This window comes from Hyperolius riggenbachi, chromosome 10 (assembly GCF_040937935.1).
Source record: "Hyperolius riggenbachi isolate aHypRig1 chromosome 10, aHypRig1.pri, whole genome shotgun sequence".
In the NCBI taxonomy this organism is placed as follows: Eukaryota; Metazoa; Chordata; class Amphibia; order Anura; family Hyperoliidae; genus Hyperolius; species Hyperolius riggenbachi.
Genome location: NC_090655.1, coordinates 191,327,884 through 191,349,387, shown reverse-complemented (window position 1 = coordinate 191,349,387; position 21,504 = coordinate 191,327,884). Strand labels below are relative to the sequence as shown.

The window sequence follows — 21,504 nt, the reverse complement described above, 5'->3', positions numbered from 1 at the left end:
AATATTGAGGGGGGAGTGAGGAGAGAGGGGGGGGGTTATTAGGGCTCAGGGGGGTGAGTAAGAAGGGAGAGCGGTTATTAGGAGTCTGGGAAAGGGAGGGTGAGGAATATTGAGGGGGTAGTGAGAAGAGAGCAGGATTATTAGGGGTCTGGATAAGGGAGGGTGGGAAATATTTAGGAGGGAGTGAGGCGAGAGAGAGGGGGGTTATTAGGGGGGTGAGTGAGAAGAGACAGGGGGGTTATTAGGGGTCTGGGAAAGGGAAGGTGAGGATTATTGAGGAAGGAGTGAGGCGAGAGAGGTGAGCTATTAGGGGTCTGGGGGACAGTGAAGAATATTGAGGGGGGAGTGAGGAGAGAGGAGGGGGTTATTAGGGCTCAGGGGGGTGAGTAAGAAGGGAGAGCAGTTATTAGGAGTCTGGGAAAGGGAGGGTGAGGAATATTGAGGGGAGAGTGAGGCAAGAGAGGGGAGCCATTATTGGAATTTCCATTCCAATTTAGTTGGGCGGGGTGATCTAGAGAGGGGGAGGTGGGCCTAGGGGTGTAAGGTGGGGTGTGGGCAGGTTGCTGCTATGCATGTTTTTATGTTTGATTTTGCAAGTGTTAAAAAAAAATTTCTTCAAATTTGTTTGTACTCAATTGGGTCATACCCCTTCCATATTGGATCTCAAAGTGTTTTGTTCTATTATTAGGGGAAGTGTGGATAGACCGGGGGGGGGGGTGTTATTAGGTGTCAGAGGGGGAGGGGCGGGGGAGGGGCGACGGGGGGTAAGAAGGGAGAGCAGTTAGGAGTATGGGAAAGGGAGGGTGAAGAATATTGAGGGGGGAGTGAGGGAGGTTATTAGGAGTCTGGGTGGAGAGAGGTTAAGGGGGAGCTAGTGAGAATTCTGGGGAATGGATAGAAAGAAAGGGAACATACTAGGGGTCCGGTGGAGGAAGGTTAATGAGCCCTGTTGCGGGTTCTGGATACAGTAATGGCTGATAGGCAGTGTCAGGGAAATAAAGAGAAAGACAGCACTCACCTCTCAAACCTCCTGCTCTGTTTGTTTGGGGGAGGGAAGCTCCTGGCACATCTCCATCTTCTCCCATGCTCTGTCCTCTTATCTTGCCCTGCCAGCCAATGGGATTTGCAGGGGCAGGGCTCGGTGAAAGAATCAAGCAACTCACAGGAACGATCCTGTGAGGGGCAGAGCTTCTCGCGATTTGGGGGCGGAGCTACCCCGATTTGGAGGCGGAGCCAAGCTGCTCTCAGAGGGCCTGTGGACAGAGGAGAATGCGGGGAGCAGAGGCCGGTAGGGGCCCTAGGAGATCGGGGGCCCGGTCGCCAGTGCGACTGCTGCGCCCCCTGCTCCTATGCCAGTGGTTTGAAGTAGAAAATACATATTTGTGCAAAGTTGTGGCGTTTGCTCAGAGGACATAGTCACTTGTTACTAGTACAGTGGGACTTTGCTGTGTAGCACTGCCTCTTTGGATATTATTTGGTTTTATTAATAGAGAAAGCAAACCAACTAATTCTGGTAAATGTAGGCCTGCTGTCCGCATATGCGTTTATTGTTTTTTTGCTAAAACAGTTACAGGTTTGTATAGTCACATGCATGGCAATTCCTGGTAAAAATCTTGTTGTCTAGGACAAGTATTTTCCAGCAAAGTTTCACAGCGGTGTGTTGTGTATTCATGGCAATCCACCAACAGTGAGTCCATTTACTTCTGCATCGGCACACCACTGGCGGATTCAGCAGACTTTGCTATGGCATACCATCTGCAGTTAAAGTTGACAGGCTGTCACGATGGCCAGTCAACTCAAAAGCCAGTGGCTCAATTACAAAAAGAGAAACACAGAGTCCAATATAGTGTAGTATGTATTGGATTTGATGGATCGTGTAAGTAAGTAAATTGATACTCACAAGCCAGGGTTACCCGATAGGCAACCACTCTAAATGCAGGTGGGGAGATTAAGACCTGTCTCAGGATTAAGAAGTCATTCTCTGTAGATTGGAAAGAAGGGGGTAAATCACCCCTCCACCAGGGGTGGCAACAGGTATCGCAGGAATTGAACAGAGTCGCCAACAGCAACAGGGTACCAGAGGGCGCCGTGAGAAGCCTCTACAGGATTCAGAGGCTTCACTATTTTTTTTAGGTATTACCTTTTTTAGGAAAGGTGAAGTGGATAGGGCCCATCACATACTGGTATTGATGAAGTTTTACACAACTCAAGCTCTGTATGCATTTTGTTTTTGTGTTGCTGGATGTTCGGTTTGTATTGTCCATCAAATTACTTCTGTATCTCGGGTCCCGACCATTGTTTATTTTGTGCTGTACAGTGCAACCAAGGATGTTAGCACTTCATAAATAAAATTAAATATCTGTACATAACGGACTGATAATTTCTTTGTAACTCAATTTGCACTAAAGAAGCTGCTAGTAGTAACAGTGAAGTATCGTGCAGTAACAGTGAAAAGTTGTCCAGTTGAACCTATGGATGTAACAAATATGTGTACATTACCCTCTGAACGTATCCAGTGATAGCAGACGTCTTGATTTATGAACCTCCACTTTTTGTTCTTGGGTATCATCTGAGGCCTGAATAACAAACAAAACAAAGAAGAGGACATGTAAATGTGTACTATAAAGTACAGAGGCAGATTCACCAAACCACATAAATATCACGTTCTAGGATGTAGTTGACACTCAAGCTAAAGGACTGAGAAATTAATCGTAGAAATGTACTTCTAAACGATCTCCCGTACGTTTCTGGCCCTTATCTAATTCAACTTGCTTACGGTAAGTGGAACGCAGATTCCGAACTTGGCACATTTTCCCGGACAATGAAAGCCTATGAGAATGGACACCGTAGGAGAGTTATCGCGTCACCCGATTTCATCGCTACCATGACGTTATACTCACATGTTCTCCAACCAATCGTCCTGATCAATCCCTTGTACACAGCCCAGTGGCCAACATTAGCATGGAGATCTCCATTGGGCTGCAAAAGATCAATGGGAATCCTCAGTAACAGGGAGAATTCTCATTGGTTCATGGTGGACCAATGAAAATTCTTCCTCTTGCTAGGGCCTAATGCAGCCTATGGAGAGCCCCATGCTCCTGCTGGCCTCTAGGCTAAATACAGATGGACAGAGTGGCAGCAGGACAAGTTGGCGGCGATGCATACGGGCAGACCTGATCAATGCAGGACACATGATCGAAATGGATGAGCAGATGGTGAAATGGTTGCAAGTGGATGCAAAATGGATGGAATGCATCAGCTGGGCTTACCGTTTCCGTTTTGCATCCACTCTAGTGTGAACAGACCCTTACTGGGAGGGATGATGTTGCCAGTTGCCACAAGTACCAACTTCTTGGTGGTCACAACATTATAGTACACTAGCAGACCCAAGCCCATTTAAAAATAGGCTCTAGGTCTGTGTTTTCTCGCCGCCGCCGCCTGTTACTGCGCACGCACGCACACCCGGCCCCCTGGCCCCATCCTCCTGTCTCTGTGCGCACATACGCAGTAGCAAAAAGCACGGACCCAGCTACACAGGGACAGCGTGACGCAGGGACACAGGGGTTGTATTATAGAGGATTTCATAGTCCCTATTAACTTTTTTCAATGTCAGTTAAGGTGTAACAGTAGAGAACAGGAACAGACTGTTCACTACTGCATGTAACCCACTAAAAGCAAACTATAGACAGGAGAACAATATTCCCTATGGACAGGTGCTATCTAAACTGGAAAATATTTGTACAGTATATCCATGGGCACCATAAAGTATAACAAACCGTTTTCAAAAAAAAGAATTAGAAAATACTGCAAAAACAAAATGATAGTGTACTTGAAGTGATATGGATGAGATAAACAAAAGTACATAGAATACTAGTACTTATAAGAAACGTCTTTTTTCCTGCTCAGCAAGTGTTATACTAAAACTGTTATCCATGGAAATAAGCTTGTTAAATAGCTTGTAGAAATTTTGCATTGTTTCCTGAAAAGTAAATAGGAGGCAAAACACTTATCTGGCTAAAAGAACACTGCGGATAAGGTTTTTGTGATTGGGTGGGACACAATCTAATAAGGTGTGAGCTTGCTGTCTAATTATATTTTGTGCATGTAGGGTATGGGGAGAGGGCGCTTCCTTACTATATTTTAGCAGGGGTGGTATATGCCTTATTGTGTTGGTTAAATGGTACATTGCTGTCTATATTGTTTCAGAAAAGGAGTTTCCCATTTGTTGTTTAAGTGGACATGCAGATATTTATTTTGTGATGTGCTGCCTACTTCTGTTTATGGAGAAGATATCCTGCCCATTTATATTGTTTGGGTATACATGCTGCCCACTTACGTTATTTGGGGAAAATGGTACTAACATTGTGTATTTTATGTCTCAGAGATTTTTATGGTACTTCTGTCCACTTTTTGCCACATGTGCCCTCATATAGCAATGTATAGGACTGATCTGGTGAAGAATTTTATATGCAAGCGTGTTACATGCAGTGTTCATTAGCTCAGTGTCTTCTAAAGCAGGCCATACATTATGCAATTTTTGTAATCAGATGTTCAAAATTGTCATACATGAAGTTCATCGTCCTATCATACAAAGATCTACAATAAGATATCCTCCTTATGCTTCCCCACCAATCTCCACATATCATCCCACCCAGAACCTTTGCTCTACCCAGGATACCCCCTTATCCTTTAGCTTAGTCGCCTTCTCTCATTCCCACATCCCAGACTTCTCACAAGCATCATCTCCCCTTTGGAATGCTCTCCCACAGCCAGTCCATCATGCCTGGAAACCGTCAAACACACTCTCAAAACACACCTGTTCAGACAAGCCTATAATTCGCTCTATTGGAGGTTTACGATCACATCCACTAACCCGTGTCTCCTTCACGAATGTCTCCAACCCACTACCCTCTAGGGGCTGGTGCACACCTAGAGCGCTTCTGAGCACTTTTTAACAACATAAGCGGTTTGAGAAGTGCTGGGATGGATCACACCAGAGTGATGTGATTTTTTTTCCCAAACGCAAACTCAGTCTCAGTGTTAAAGCGGAACTGTAGATGCGTATCAAACACACAGTTTCACTTACCTGGAGCTTCGGCAAGCCCCCAGCAGCCGTCCTGTGCCGCCCTGGTCCTCCACGAGCCTCCTTCTCCCGCCGCCAGCTACTTTTGGTTCTGCCACCGGGCCACTGCGCCTGCACAGCTTTGGTCACGCGTATCTTTTCTTCACATTCCCCTCTGCAATAGAGCTATTGCAGAGGGAACCGCAAAGAAAAGATACGCTTGGCAGAGCTGCGCTGTCCTCGACTTACAAGTCGAGGATTGGAACGGAACGGCGGAGGGAGAGTGGAGGCTTGTGGAGGACTGGCGCCGGACAGGATGGCTGCTGGGGGCTTGCAGAAGCCCAGGTAAGTGAAACAGTGTATTTGATACGCATCTTGACAAGACAAATAACATTTATATTGCGCTTTTCTCCTGGCGGACTCAAAGCACCAGAGCAGCAGCCACTAGGGCGCGCTCTATAGGCAGTAGCAGTGTTAGGGAGACTTGCCAAAGGTCTCCTACTGAATAGGTGCTGGGTTACTGAACAGGCAGAACCGAGATTTGAACCCTGGTCTCCTGTGTCAGAGGCAGAGCCCTTAACCATTAACCCTTAACCATTACACTACCCAGCCACAGTTACGCTTTAAGTATAGGAAGGTGGAAAATCACTCTAAAAAAACGCTATTGCACTTCCAGCACAAACTGTACGAAAAATTCAAAACCTCTACACCAAAATACTCCAAAAATCGCTAGGCATTAACTTTTATGTGCACTGTATTTGTGAACGGACGGCAGGAGGGAAAAGAGATAAGGCTCGAAATCCCGCCTGCTAACGCCGAGCTGGCTTCATGGCTACCATGGGCCAAATGTGGCACGGGATCTGTAGTTTGACCAGGCCTGCACAGACTGTAAGCTTGCAGGGACCTCCTCCTAGCGTTTCTTATTTTTATTTAATTCTATCAGGTGAGCATGCACTAGTATTAGTGATATCTCAAACCATACATCAACAATGTCTGTATGTGTATTGCTGGATGCCCTGATTGTACAGAGTTTTTAAACTTTCATGTACTGTATCTATGCTCCTCGCCATTTGTTTTGTACTTTGTACAGCCAGGGGCAAACGCAGGACATTTAAGGGGGGGGGGGGGGGGGGGAATCCTGAAAGGTCCAGAAGCACTTATGTCCTCGAGTGCTTCCGAATACAGGTGGCTCCATACTGCCCATGCACAAAAGTGCGCTGGCGTATTACGGAGCTGCCTATCTTTGGAAGTACTCAAGGACGAGTGTTTCTGAGGGCTTCTGGTAGCAGCAAATTTGAACGGGGTACAGCGCTGGAACAACTCCCCAAGAGAGGAACGGGAGGTAGACTTAGTTTGGACAATTCAGTGGAATATGCCACATAGTGTCACATAGCGTAAGAGATACCCATATGATGCAGGGATATATGCATCTGCGGAAGATGGCGGCGCTATATAAATATATAAATACTAAATAATATTATTTTGTCTCACCAGAATTGCACTTTTATTTAGCTTTCCTGTATGACAAGAAGACATAGCCAGCACTAGGGGAAGAGGGAAACAAAGGTGAATGAAGGAGGCTGGTGCACACCAGCGCTTCTGAGCGCTTTTCAAATCAACAGTGATTTGAAAAGAGCTTGGCTAAGGTTACCCTATGACAGTGTTCTCACAGCAGTGTTGTGACTTTTTCAAAATCCCACGTATACTCCGCATGTAGCATGTTTTTGAGCGATTCATTCAAAAATCGCTCTGAAAATCGCTTCACAAAATCACACTCACAAATTGGTAGCGATTGCTATTGTCATTATGGCGTTGTACTAGCCCAGAGAGAGGAGTGGAGAAATTAAGAATAGCCTGAGATGGAGCAGAGAACTTATCTGTATTGCACATCACACAGAGGCTACTTGCCTGTAATCGGACTCCTGTCCCTGCCAGTCTCCCACACAAGTCAGAAAGAAGCCCTCCTGGAGTCTAGGGACTGTCAAAAACTTTTAAACTTGTTTAACACCTTATCCACACATGCAGTCATAACAATGGGGAGAGACCAGACAGATGTTTGCAAACGGACCCTGAGTCCATGCACGCTCTGCATCATGCTGTGCATATTTACCAGCTTGCCTGCCCTCTAATTGCATCATGTCTGACACTTCTGTGCTGTGGAGAGTGGGGGACTCCAGAATCAACATTCTCTCACTGCAGGCTGCATCTTCTTGTGGGGGAAGCTTGGCTGCCTCTCTCATTCCATTAGCCTGAGGGAGGCACCAGAAGTAAGAAGGGAGGGAGAATGAGACTGTTTATATTATGCAGGCTTCCCTGGCTGAATACACAGCTCACTGCAGGGGGGGGGGGGGGGGGTGTTCCAGACACCCGGAATAGCCCCCTCCGTTCGCCAGTGCTGCAGAAGATGTTGGCGCTATACAAATAAAAAATAATACTGAGAATCAGGGTCTCTTAATTGGAGGCAGAGAGGACGTATTGTTAGAAGTGCAAAACTAGGCAGCATTCTCTTAAGGTGCCCACACATAAAAGGATGTAAGGGCAGATTTACCAAGAGACAGATCTCTTTCTGATAGAATCTGATCTAAGAGTGCAGTCTGCAATCCACACACGCGCCACACATGGTTGCCAGCAGAAATGCGGGTGCGTGTTACGCCACACATGCGCCCATGTTACACAGACAGCAACCTGGGACGAGTGTATGTGGATTCAGGACTGAGCCCGGAGCCTGCAGCGGACCCCGACATATAAAGTATACTGCAACAGCACTGCGGGGGGGCAATTTTACATCAGAAGGGACAGCATCTGGTTTTCCGTAGCGATATCGTACGCCCTTACTGCTGCACACCCAATCAAGCACGTCGGTCCTAAGGGCTTGTTTCCACTAGAGCGAATCTGTATGCGTTTCCTGCATGCAGATTCGCATAGACAACACAAGTGGATGGGCCGGTGTCCACTTGTGCGGGATTCTGTGCGGTTTGTCGTACAGAAAAAATCTGCACGGCAGAGCCATCAGAATTTGCACGCCGCACACGATTCGTCGGTAATTTAATAGGAAAAGTGCAAGTGCTTTTTGTCTTGCGGTTTTCCCGCCGTTTCCGCTTGAAAACCCATGTCAATGCTTGCTGGCATTGACATGGTTAAAATCGCGTTGTGCAAACCGTGAGCGATTCCGCTTGAAAATCCGCATAGAAACTGCAACGCAACCGCATGTGGATTCGTTACCGCAATTTTCCCATCGAAATCGCGCCACACTAGTGGAAACAGGCCCTAAATCTTGCAGCATGCGTGATTAATACATGCGGCCAGAAATTGGGTTGCATAGTCGATCGAACAAGCTCTTGGCGGCACAGATTTTCATCTGACCCGATTATAATTAGCAAAAGGGATGGTCGATTGGCCGAGAAGTCACCTGATGTATGGCCACCTTTACCCTCTTGGTTAGTACCCGATTAAGAACATCATGTATTGCTGGAGACCCAAAATGTTATGACGTTTGCCATTCGTTGATCAGGTTTAAACAATACAACAAATATTATACAGAAAAATTGCGCAGCAGTCAGAGCTTCTAGCTATTTCATATAATCGTTAAGACTGTGGTATCAATGTGAAAAAAAATACAACTATCTCCACTGACAGCAAAATAGTTCATTTTAATTGAATTACCTATTTTGGGCTATCTGTCCATCATTCCTTTCTTAGGACTACTGACTATAAAGGTTTGCATGGTAGCAAATGAAGCCAAACCTTCATTAGATGAATAGTTTTTTCACCCTGAGACAGTGCTGGGCCTCAGCCGAGATTGAATTACTATGTAAACAGAGCAGGAAGGATGCTCTGTCTAATTCCCTGTGATGAATCTTCATGTCATTCCCAGATGCCTGATAGCTGGGCTAAGTTGGCATGCAGAGCCTCCTTTGCTAGGAGATAAATAGGAATGAACAAAATTCCCTTGTATTTAGCTATGATTACGTTTGAAGCTCACATTTGCAGAGGCACCAAATGCTTAAGATATCCCCACACTAGTTATCAATCTAAACGAAGCATTATATTAGCCACTCAGAGAGAGGGATGGCAGCAATACACAAGACAATGAGACAACTTGCTATGCATGGAAAGTCTCGTAATTTACAGATCGCAATGGCAAAAGGACAGCCAAAAGCACATCTCAGAGCACAGGGAGTAGAGATGAGCGTAATGACCTAAATACGATTTTGCGAAATTTCGCGTAATTAGTGTAATAACGATTATGGCCGTAAGTACATAATCGTAATGAAGAAGGATTTCGCGAAATTTCGCGTAAGCGTAATTTTCGCGTAATTTTCGCATTACAGTCGTATCATGCCGTAATTTCGCATTAAACGCTACCGTAATTTCGCGTTAAACCGTAACGCTCCGTATAATATAAAAAAGCCGCCGACTTTAAGGGTTAATAGCAAAGCCCCCTTAAATGCTAAGAGCCTAAAATTTGGAGAATATATTAAGGAGATCAGGAGGAATAAGAGGAAAATTTTTTTTTTCAAAAAGACCTTATAGTTTTTGAGAAAATCGATGTTAAAGTTTCAAAGGAAAAATGTAAACATTTAAAAACCCGCCGACTTTAACGGTTAATAGCAAAGCCTGCTTAAAGTTTAGGAACACCAAATTCACAGGGTATATTAAGGGGATCAGTGGGAATAAGAGGAAAAAATTTTTTTTCAAAAAGACCTTATAGTTTTTGAGAAAATCGATTTTTAAGTTTCAAGGGCGAAAATGTCTTTTAAATGCGGAAAATGTCAGTTTTTTTTGCACAGGTAACAATAGTGTATTATTTTCATAGATTCCCCCAAGTGGGAAGAGTTTTACTTACTTCGTTCTGAGTGTGGGAAATATAAAAAAAAACGACGTGGGGTCCCCCCTCCCAGACCTCTTTAACCCCTTGTCCCCCATGCAGGCTGGGATAGCCAGAATGCGGAGCACCGGCCGCGTGGGGCTCCGCACCCTGACTATACCAGCCCGCATGGTCCATGGATTGGGGGGGTCTCGGAAGGGGAGGGGCAGCCAAGCTTTCCCCTCCCCCTCCGAGCCCTTGTCCAATCCAAGGACAAGGGGCTCTTCTCCACCTCCGATGGGCGGTGGAGGTGGAGGCCGCGATTTCCTGGGTGGGGGGTTCATGGTGGAATCTGGGAGTCCCCTTTAAAAAGGGGTCCCCCAGATGCCCACCCCCCTCCCAGGAGAAATGAGTATAGAGGTACTTGTAGTACCCCTTACCCATTTCCTTTAAGAGTTAAAAGTAAATAAACACACAAACACATAGAAAAAGTATTTTAATTGAACAAAAAACATAACCACGAAAAAAGTCCTTTAATATTCTTAATTAACCATTAATACTTACCTGTCCCTTTAAATAAATGATCCCACGCAATATCCTCGGAAATGTTCTATCAGTTACAATGTAACAAAGTTATTATGTAACAACTTTGTTACATTGTAACTACACCGCACCCGACGCCACTCGCCGCTCAGCCGCCGCATACGCGTCCGTGCAGGACGCTAAGGCCCGGTTCACATTAGCGGTGGCCGTCCGGAATCGCCGTGCCGGAGCCGGACCGCTTTCAGAACGGACGGAACGGACGCACGGCATGGCAATGAAAGCCTATGCGTCCGTTCACATGCGTCCGTTCACATGCATCCGTTCTGCCGGACCGGAGCCGGACCGGATCCGGACTCCGGCGTCCGTTCCAACATGCGCTATTTTTTGGTCCGGCTCCTCCGGCAGCCGTATCCGGAGCGGAGCCGGACTGCACCATCCGGCCAATACAAAGCAATGAGAGCCGGAGAGCGCACAACACACTGGCTACAAAAACCGGACGTTCTACCCCACTTCCTATGCATTTTGGATGGGGACCACATGGGCCCAGCGTTAGTGGGGCAGCAGCGATTTCATGCTGAAGCTCTTTTTGGCAGCAACATGTCTGATATGTCAGGAGGCGAACAACAGGAAGGAGAGAATTCCCAGGTTTACGAGTAAAAAATGCCTGGATCCATGGTCCCAACTGCAGTCTCTGTATCCACGGATGGTCTCCACACGTCCACCTGTCTCCAACAATGACCCCAGACCCTTCTGCTGACCTCCCAGACCCCAGGTATTTACAGGATGTATATCTCCTTAAGACACCGGATCCGGACCGCAACCGTGTTCACACCGCACGGAAACCGGATGCAAACGGACCGGATCCGGACCGGATCCGGATAGGAACCGTACGGATCAGGTCCGGTCCGGATGCGGTGCGGTCCGGACATCCGGTGCGGTTTTTACAAAACCGCAAGTGTGAACGGGGCCTTAGTCCCCGCAGCTCCCGCTGTCCACCCCGCCCACATCTGTCACCCACATGTCACCCACATGTGGGTGACATGTGGGTGACATGTGGGAGAGGCGGGGAGGGCAGCGGAGCCGGCGGGGACTTAGCGTCCTGCACGGACCCGACAGAGCTCTGAGCTATATAGCTCAGAGCTCTGAGAAGCATCTTTGTATTTGGGCTCCAAGGAGCCCCATTGGTCCTTAGCAGACCAATGGGGTTACTTCAAATCAGAAGGAACCCCATTGGTCTGCTAAGGACCAATGGGGCTCCTTGGAGCCCAAATACAAAGATGCTTTTGAGAGCTCTGAGCTATATATAGCTCAGAGCTCTGTCGGGTCCTGCAGCGCAGACGCGGTGGCGGCGGCGGCGGTGAGTGACGTTGGGTGCGGCGTAGTTACAATGTAACAAAGTTGTTATATTGTAATAACTTTGTTACATTGTAACTGATAGAACATTTCCGAGGATATTGCGTGGGATCATTTATTTAAAGGGACAGGTAAGTATTAATGGTTAATTAAGAATATTAAAGGACTTTTTTCGTGGTTATGTTTTTTGTTCAATTAAAATACTTTTTCTATGTGTTTGTGTGTTTATTTACTTTTAACTCTTAAAGGAAATGGGTAAGGGGTACTACAAGTACCTCTATACTCATTTCTCCTGGGAGGGGGGTGGGCATCTGGGGGACCCCTTTTTAAAGGGGACTCCCAGATTCCACCATGAACCCCCCACCCAGGAAATCGCGGCCTCCACCTCCACCGCCCATCGGAGGTGGAGAAGAGCCCCTTGTCCTTGGATTGGACAAGGGCTCGGAGGGGGAGGGGAAAGCTTGGCTGCCCCTCCCCTTCCGAGACCCCCCAATCCATGGACCATGCGGGCTGGTATAGTCAGGGTGCGGAGCCCCACGCGGCCGGTGCTCCGCATTCTGGCTATCCCAGCCTGCATGGGGGACAAGGGGTTAAAGAGGTCTGGGAGGGGGGACCCCACGTCGTTTTTTTTTTTATATTTCCCACACTCAGAACGAAGTAAGTAAAACTCTTCCCACTTGGGGGAATCTATGAAAATAATACACTATTGTTACCTGTGCAAAAAAAAACTGACATTTTCCGCATTTAAAAGACATTTTTGCCCTTGAAACTTAAAAATCGATTTTCTCAAAAACTATAAGGTGTTTTTGAAAAAAAAAAATTTCTTCTTATTCCCACTGATCCCCTTAATATACCCTAGGAATTTGGTGTTCCTAAACTTTAAGCAGGCTTTGCTATTAACCATTAAAATCGGCGGGTTTTTAAATGTATACATTTTTACTTTGAAACTTTAACATCGATTTTCTCAAAAACTATAAGGTGTTTTTGAAAAAAAAATTTTTCCTCTTATTCCTCCTGATCTCCTTAATATATTCTCCAAATTTGAGGCTCTTAGCATTTAAGGGGGCTTTGCTATTAACCCTTAAAGTCGGCGGCTTTTTTATATTATACGGAGCGTTACGGTTTAACGCGAAATTACGGTAGCGTTTAATGCGAAATTACGGCATGAACGAAACGCGAAATTTTGCGTTGAAAATTACGCTTAAGGTATTTTCAATTACGATTTTAATGGCAATTTCGCTACGCTAATTTCGCATCGTAATCGCAAATTTCGCATGCGTAATTATAGTAATGCGAAATTACGAAAATTTCAGCTCAACTCTAACAGGGAGCCCAGCACTGACTACACAGCATTTTGTCCAGGCAAAAATAACCCAATTCCTAAACTAACCAAACATTTAAATCCCATTCCCATTTGTTCACTGTCTCCACCCTCCTCCTACTTGCAGCTGGTGATATATCACCTAACCCTGGGCCAAAGCGTGTTGCCAGACAAGCATCCCCTGCTCACTTGCTTAACACACCTCACAGCCCTGTCCATAAATAGCCTCAACATCCATCTTCGCCCCAACCTCATATACATCCATCCCACCAACAAACACATGCTCCCCCTACCCTGCATTCTCTGGAATTCCAGATCTGTCCTCAAATTGAAAGTGGTCCACAACCTCTTCCTCTCCATAACCGTCACCATCGTCGCACTCACTGAGGCATGGCTTACCCCCTCTAACTGCCACAGAGGCTGCCCTCTCCTATGGTGGGCTTCACCTCAGTCACACCTCCAAATCAGACAACAGCACCGGGGGGAGGGGTGGGTCTGCTTCTCTCCCCATCCTGCACCTTGCGTATCCTCACCACAATCGAGGCCCATACTAACCGCCTATACCATCCCTTCCCAGCTAATATTGCTCACTCCTTCAGCGTCTGGTTCACAAACGCCTGACCCAATACCTCGATGCCAATTCCTGCTACACTCACTGCGATCTGGATTTCATCCTACCCATCCAACCGAAACCGCTCTCACCCAAGTCGTCATTAACCTTGCCTTACCTAAAGCTGAAAGCAAATACTCCATTCTCCTACTCCTTGACCTTTCATCAGCTTTTGACACAGTGGCCCACCCCCTACTCCTCCAGTCCATAGCCATTCATGACCTCGCCCTGGCCTAGCTCTAGCCTACCTCTCCAATAGCTCCTTCACAAACTCCTTCAACAAGTCCTCATCCACCCCTAACTACCACTCAGTGGGAGTTCCCCAAGGCTCAGTCCTTGGCACCCTACTGTTCTCCCTATACACATCCTCCATTGGCAAGGTTATCTCCTCCATGGGTTTTAACTATCATCTGTATGCAGATGACTCCCAGATCTACCTCCACATCCCTGGCCTATCCACCACTACCATGGACAAGGTCCCCTCCTGCCTATCAGCCATCTCCTCCCGGATGTCCGCTAGATTCCTGAAACTAAACCTAGGCAAAAACGGAATTTATGATACTCTCACCCCAGCCATCCCTGACCCTCCCAGATATGAATGTCCCTGTTAACCACACTACCATTCTCTCTACCTCTCATGCCCACTGTCTTGGAGTCACTCTGAACTGTGCACTCTCCTCCTTCCCCCCCACCCCCCCCCCCCCCCCCCCCATGCAAAACCTCACAAAGTCCTGCAACTTCTACCTCCCTAACACCTGCAAGATTGCCCTTTCCTGGCTTCTGTCACTACCAAACTCCTCATCCATGCCCTCATAATTTCCCGACTTGACTACTGCAATGCCATTCTGTCTGGTCTCCCTATGACCCAAATTGCCCCACTGCAGTCCGAGTCCGTCATGAATGTGGCAGCCAGAATTATCCTCCCATCGCTCCACCACAGTGGCTCCCCTTTGTGACTCCCTCCACTGACTTCCTATCCAGTCCAGAATCAGAATCAACATTCAAGATACTGTGTCATTCAAGATAATTCACAAAACCTGCCCACCTACATTTCCATTTTATTTAGGAGGTACACACTTAGCCGCACACTCCACTCCTCCAATGAACTTCGCCTTACTGCCCCCTGCATCACCCAATCTCATGTACGCCTCCAGGACTTCTCAAGAACTGCTTCAACACTATGGAACTCTCTACCTCCCCCCTCCCCCTCCCCACACATTAGGGTTTCCCCCTCCTTCAAGATCTTCAAGAAGGCCCACAAAACTCACCTTTTCACTCTGGCCTACCCACACACCCCTCCCCCCCAGGCTCCAAACCCGCAGATGAACTCGGGTCCCCTACCTTTTCCAGTGCCTACTACCTCTCCCTCTAGAGCATACATGTCAAACTCTGGCCCAAGAGTAAGCCTTTGGCAGGGTCCTCTTCCTTATGTCTCCTACTTGTTCATGCACCTCCATTACTGTACACCCATCCTATGGATCTTAGTGAACTCTTGAGTGAACTCGACTTGCCTAATCTCCATGCTCTCATCCAGTGACTAAGCATGACCTTGTACTCCTACTGTGCTGCGTGACCTGGTTTGCATGTACTCCTGTACTGTCTTATTGCTGTATGTCACCCCTAAATATTGTCTGTAACCTTAATATGTTGGCGCTTTATAAATACAATAAATAACCAAAGCCACAAACATTCCACAACTTATTTGCTTACATGGTCACCACAAATGAACCCTTGGTCTCTCTAAATTGTAACCCTGCAGTTAACTAGAGATGGTCAATGAGCTGCTAATATTTCCAGCTTGCGTGCAACTTATATGGAGTGAGGTATTTGGCCAATCAAATGTAGCGTACTTCCTGTTCATTTTGATTGGTCTGTTTTCAAGCTTCACACAAATTTACATGAAAGCCGCATGTAAGTCAAAATGAATTGCATCTCACTGATAATCTAGTTAACCCATGCCCTGGATTTCGTTTCAATAGCTTCTATTTGTTGATATAAACAAAACAAAGCCAAAACAAATCACATTTTGTTTTATTATCCTTTAACAGGGGGCTCAATTCAACATGTCCTTTTCGAAACATTAATAAAAGGGCTATATGTAACAAAACATCAAATACTTTTGCACTTTTGTTGGTTTTGTTGGTTTTGCAAGCTAACTTATCTCATAGCATAACAAAGTACAGCCTCTTTGCATCCTATGGTTCATGTTTTATATATTAGCCTATGTTAATTCCTAGAAATGTACCAAAGGTCTGTATTACTATAATAATGCAACCAGGGTTACCAAGTTTTTGTAAACCTTTCCCTGGAATCCTCTATTCTTGCATATCAATGTTGTATTGATCTTCCGCTTAATGTGTCTGGATAGTTGTAGTTTTTAATTTGCAGCACCATGGACTATGTTGGCTCTTTATAAAATAATAATAATAATTTGGAGGATAAACATATCCTTGCTTCCCTCACTGTAATGCCACTATTAGACCAACAAAAATATGTCACGACTTTAGAAGGGTCCCTGTGTGGAACCTCAGGTCTAGTGTCCCTGGTGCGGTCACAACTGCTACATTCTCTAAAGCTGCACCACTGTGTCGGTCCTTTAATCGTGTATGTCGTGACTCGTGAATGTCACCAGAACCGCTACAACAAAATGTGCCAAAAATGTCAACCTAAAGCAAATACAGGAGGCAGGAAAAATTGGAGGCACTCAACCTATGTAGCTTATCACTGCGCCTGTTTTTCATGCAACAACCTGCTTGCCCATGTCAAAACTCACTGAGTTAGGATAAATATTTAGGCTTACAGCAGGTCTCTGCTGCCAGGAGTTCTCTCCAGTGTTTGAACCCTTTTTATTGCTGGATACACACCATGCGTTTCTGCATTCGATGCGTCCGTCGATACGCGCCGCTTCGATTATTTCCGACACGTCCGATTCAAGCTTCGATGGATCGTTAGGTCGATTTGCCATACTTTACATGGCAATCGACCTAAAAATCATCGAAATTCGTTCAGAAATGCTCGGAAATAATCGAATCGACGCGTATCGACGGACGCATTCGACGCAGAAACTCATGGTGTGTATACAGCATATGTCTTTGCTCTGTGGCAGCCAGGAAACTGGTACTGCTTAAAAGGAAATAAATATGGCAGCCTCCATACCCCTTTGACTTGAAGTTGTCCTTTAAGGTTTTCCAACAAATAAGGTTTTCCAGCAAATATAAACAGACTTTACTTGAATTTATTTGAAAACATTTACAAATGTTACTGTCAGTTTAGGATCTTTAGTAACAGGACAATAGTGGCATCAGAAGCTATTGTCTTGTTATTAAAGGGCTGATAAATGGCCTGATCAATTACGCCCTAGTCAGAAATCAATCAAGTAGCAGTCATTGTTCTATCTACCTTGTCCCACTCTATCTCGATTGGATTTTTGAAGAAATCTAATCCAGTATCTATCAAACTACTAGGATTGTACCACTCAATGTTGAGCCAATGCTATGCAGCTATCGCTCAACAAAAAATTACCAGTCACGCATTCAATCAATTAACTGTGTGAGATGTATTGAGTATGGTGGAGCAACAGATTGGATCGAAATGATCAGATCTGCCAGAAAACTGACTCAGGTATGACAGCTCATAGTCATTGACCTGTAGCCATTGTCCTAAATGGCCATATACTACAGCACAGTCAGAAATGTCAAACGTTAATAGGGTAGTATCCTGCTACGCAGGATGGAGGTCGCAGAGTGGCTTCCTTGTTCCTCTACCATGCACATGCGTGTGATCTCGCCATGCGCAAGATTATCTGGGAGCTTACGCTCACTCGAGCTTCTGTAAACAAACACTGCAGGGCTCCATGATCAGCCTGCCAGCCGTGATCGCAACTGGCAGGCTGTGAGAAAACAAACAGCAATTTACTGTTGTACAGCGCTGTGATCTAACGCAGCGCTGTAAAGGGGACAGCTTTGTCACTTAGCTGCCCCCTCTAGTGGCTCACAGTCTGATCCCTCTCATAGGCTGATGCCTATGAGAGGTAATCACAGTGATTGGATCTCGGGCAGGAGGGGGGGGGGGGAGGGAGGGGAAGGGAATTTTTGTTTTAAAAATTACGTTTTTAATTGGAAAAAAAAATAAAAAATAAATAAATACAAATCACAGCAGCAATCAGTTCCCACCAACAGAAAGCTCTGTTAGTGGGCAGGCAAGATTAATTTGGCTGCCAAGTTTTATGGCCGACTAATTACTTGTCACAGCTGCGGAGTGCAGAATTGTAAAAAAAAAAAATGGCCTGGTTACTGGGGTGGGGAGGGGGGGGGGGGGGGTAAGCTTGTGGTCCTCCAGAGGTTAAGGACAACTGAAGAGAGAAGAGAGAAGAATATGGAGGCTTCCATATCCATTTACTTTTAAACAATACCTATTGCCTGGCAGTCCTGCTGATCTATTTGGCTGCAGTAGTGCCTGTATAACACCAGAAACAAGTATGCAGCTTATCTTGTGAGATCTGACAATAATGTCAGAAACACCTGATCAGCAGGACAGCCAGGCAACTGGTATTGCTAAAATGAAAAAAATGTGGCAGCCTCCAAACACCTCTCACTTTAGGTCCCCTTTAACCAGCCTGGCTTCTATTAAGATCACCAGGCTGGCGACCCGGGACGTTTTTTTTTTTAATAAAAAAAAACTATTGCATGCAGCCAACTAAAAGTTGGCTGCATGAAAGCCCACTAGAGGGCGCTCCTAATGCGTACTTCTGATCACCTCCGGCGATCAGAAGTAACAAGAAAGGCCGCGATGAGCGGCCCTTGTTTTGCTTTCCTCGTCGCCATAGGGACGAGTGGAGTGACGTCATGGACGTCAGCCGACGTCCTGACGTCAGCCGCCTCCGATCCAGCCCTTAGCGCTGGCCGGAACTGTTTGGTCCGGCTGCGCTGGGCTTGGGCGGCTGAGGGGACCCTCTTTCGCCGCTGCACGCGGCGCATCGACGCGGGCGGCGATCAGGTAGCACATGCGGCTGGCAAAGTGCCGGTTGCGTGTGCTCCTTTTTATTTGATGACAATCGACCCAGCAGGCCCTGAGTGGCAGCCTCCGGCGGTAATGGACGAGCTGAGCTCGTCCATACCGCCAGGCAGGTTAAAGAGCTTTGCCAAATATAGTATAATATGCCTCTCACTTCAGTTGTCCTATAATGGTGGGGAGTATGAAGCCCTGTTACAACTTTTTCCATTTTTTTTTAAAGAATTTAAATTTAAAGTCATAATCAGCTTAATGTAAATCTACTCGAGGTTTGCCAATCCAATTAAAACACAGACCTTTAATCAGGGTTTCTCAACAAACACCTTTATTTCTAAAAAAAAAAAAAAAAAAAGAGAAGTGTACAATGAATAAGTACTTATTACTGTATATTCTAGTGTATAAAGGTGCATACACACGACATCGTTCAAGTCCAGTCTTATCAGCTGAACGACGGACTGTACACACACGCCCGATTTGACGTCCGGACAACTGAACGACCGGACGTCCAAACGACGGGTCGTTTAAAAAAATCCGACGTGTGTACGAGCCTTAAGGCTGCTTTCACAGTGAGATGTTACAGGCACACGTTAGTGCAGCCTGTAACGCTCCCCAACGCACAGCAATGTAACTGCAATGGGCTGTTCACAGTGCCCACGTTGCGTTACATTGTAACGCTGCACGTCAATCTAAAGTGCAACAAGCCACATGGCTAATTAATATTCACTGCACTGTGCTGACGTCACTGGTGGGACCACGTGATGCGGAGTGTTCCGCTCACGTAGTCTCCACCAGCGCATGCATACTATAGTACGCATCACGGACGCATCAAAGAGCAGCTTAACGCGGCTCTTTGCTAACGTCCTCTGCCACCACCACCATGCGTTGCGTTAGGTGCACGTTATGGGACCTTAACGTAGCACCTAACGCAACGTCTTAGTGTGTAAGAAGCCTAAGACTACTTTTTAACCCAGGAAAAGCTTCTCAAAAGTCGTGGGTTGTCTTATACCCCGGGTGTGGTCTTATAGGGTGGGTGCTGAAACTTCCAAGCAGGAGTGGAGAATCTGTAGTAGTGCATATGGTGGGGGGAGCTCAAAAACATTTGCATCACTGCCATGTGGCAACTGGATGAAAGCAGCAAGGGCGGAGCTGTACAAGTATGGTAGAAGAAAATCCACTCACCAGGATTCATGGAAAGAAGTGACTTAATGCAGTCCCAATGACAAGATAATAGGGCACCCCACTGGAAAAGCGTAAGTGAAGGGCGGAGCAAGCTGCATCCAGGACACCTGGAGTATGTGAAAAAAAAAAAAAAAGAAAAAGCTGCGCTGTGCCCAGAAAAACACTCCTCTTTCACCCGTCTGGCCCACCCTTGTATCCATACCTCCTTCTCTGCCTCTCAGATCTCACTCCTGAGGACGGCATTGAAGCGGTGCAGATGTGCATGTGCGAGATCTGAAATGCAGAGAAGGAGGTAATAGTATACAAGGGCAGGCCAGACGGGTGAAAGAGGCGTGTTTGCGCTACCGCTCTGATAGTCTTGGAGACGGGGATGGCTGACCAATCCAAGCAAGCTTTGTATACAACAACCAGCCAATCGCCGGTAAGGTACATCGCCTGCCGTGATTGGCTGGTTGTTGTATACTGGGTACCACATATAGTAAAGCACCAGTCTCTGTACCTGTTTATACAGTATAGCACCAGTACATACAGTACAGTATTCAAATGTCCAGTCAAGAAGGGTAGTATTATACGGTGAATATATCCCAAACTTTATAATTTTAACTGGAAAAGTTGGGGGTCGTTTTATACGCCCAGTCGTCTCAGAAGTCAGAAGCCCAAAAATACGTTATAGAAATAAATCTGGAGTGTTAAACACATTTCGCCAGCTGCTTATCTGTACAAATTGACTCATACAAACTATGCGGACCATGTCATAAGACAATTAACATAGGTTTCATATTTTAGAAATCATTGTTTATTATTTTATGTGTTGCACTGAATAATAATAAAAACTGTAGGTATATAAAATGTTGTAGGAGAAATTGATGAAGATGGTTCTCACTTTTCTTCTTGACCAAAAATCATGAATCAAAATGCTTGTATGTTAAAATATTCCAGCCCCCCAAAAAAAATCTCTCTCCTGAACTCCTCTCATAGGGGAAATTGTGTTTACTACAAAAAATAGTAGCAAAATAATGGTTAAACTAGATGAAAGGACAACTGTTAGGAGAGGGATATGGCGGCTGCCATATTTCCTATAAAGCAATACCAATTGCCTGGTTGTCCTTTTGATCCTGTGCCTCTAATACGTTTAGCCATAGATGCTGAACAAGCATGCAGCAGATCAGGTGTTTCTGCCATTTTAGTCCGTTCACTCTCTGCACTTGTGTTCCCATATCCACCTGTTCCAATGTGTGGGGCGATCATTAATTTATATTACAGAATGATATCTATGTCCAAATGTGTACAACCAGAATAGTATAGAAACTGTACTATAGACTTTATTAACCTGCACAGAGCTGGTCGAATATAAACATGCTTGTTTTTCTGTGAGCAAACAGTAATGACATAGGAATGGATGTTTGCCTATTCCCATAACAGCAGGGGGTGAGGGAAGCTCTACAGGAAATTGACTGTTATCTCCCAAACATAACAGGATTAAGGGGCTTTTGTGACTAATGGGCATTTTCTGGCCCAAAGGACCTCAAAGATTATCTAGATGAGGGAAGCAGTCTGATTGGATGATAAAAGCAGATTGAGCAATAAAGTGGAGATTGATAGGAACTGCTGCAGATACC

General features: G+C 45.9%; 1 protein-coding gene across 1 annotated transcript in view; it reads right to left on the bottom strand.

Moving 5' to 3' along the window:
- LOC137536763 (heparan-alpha-glucosaminide N-acetyltransferase-like) overlaps nt 1-21,504 on the bottom strand; it is a 582,763-nt gene that overhangs the window by 430,396 nt on the left and 130,863 nt on the right. The window contains exon 8 of the mRNA XM_068258971.1: nt 2,500-2,576. Coding sequence (XP_068115072.1) covers nt 2,500-2,576 — 77 coding nt within the window. The remainder of the gene's footprint in view (nt 1-2,499; nt 2,577-21,504) is intronic.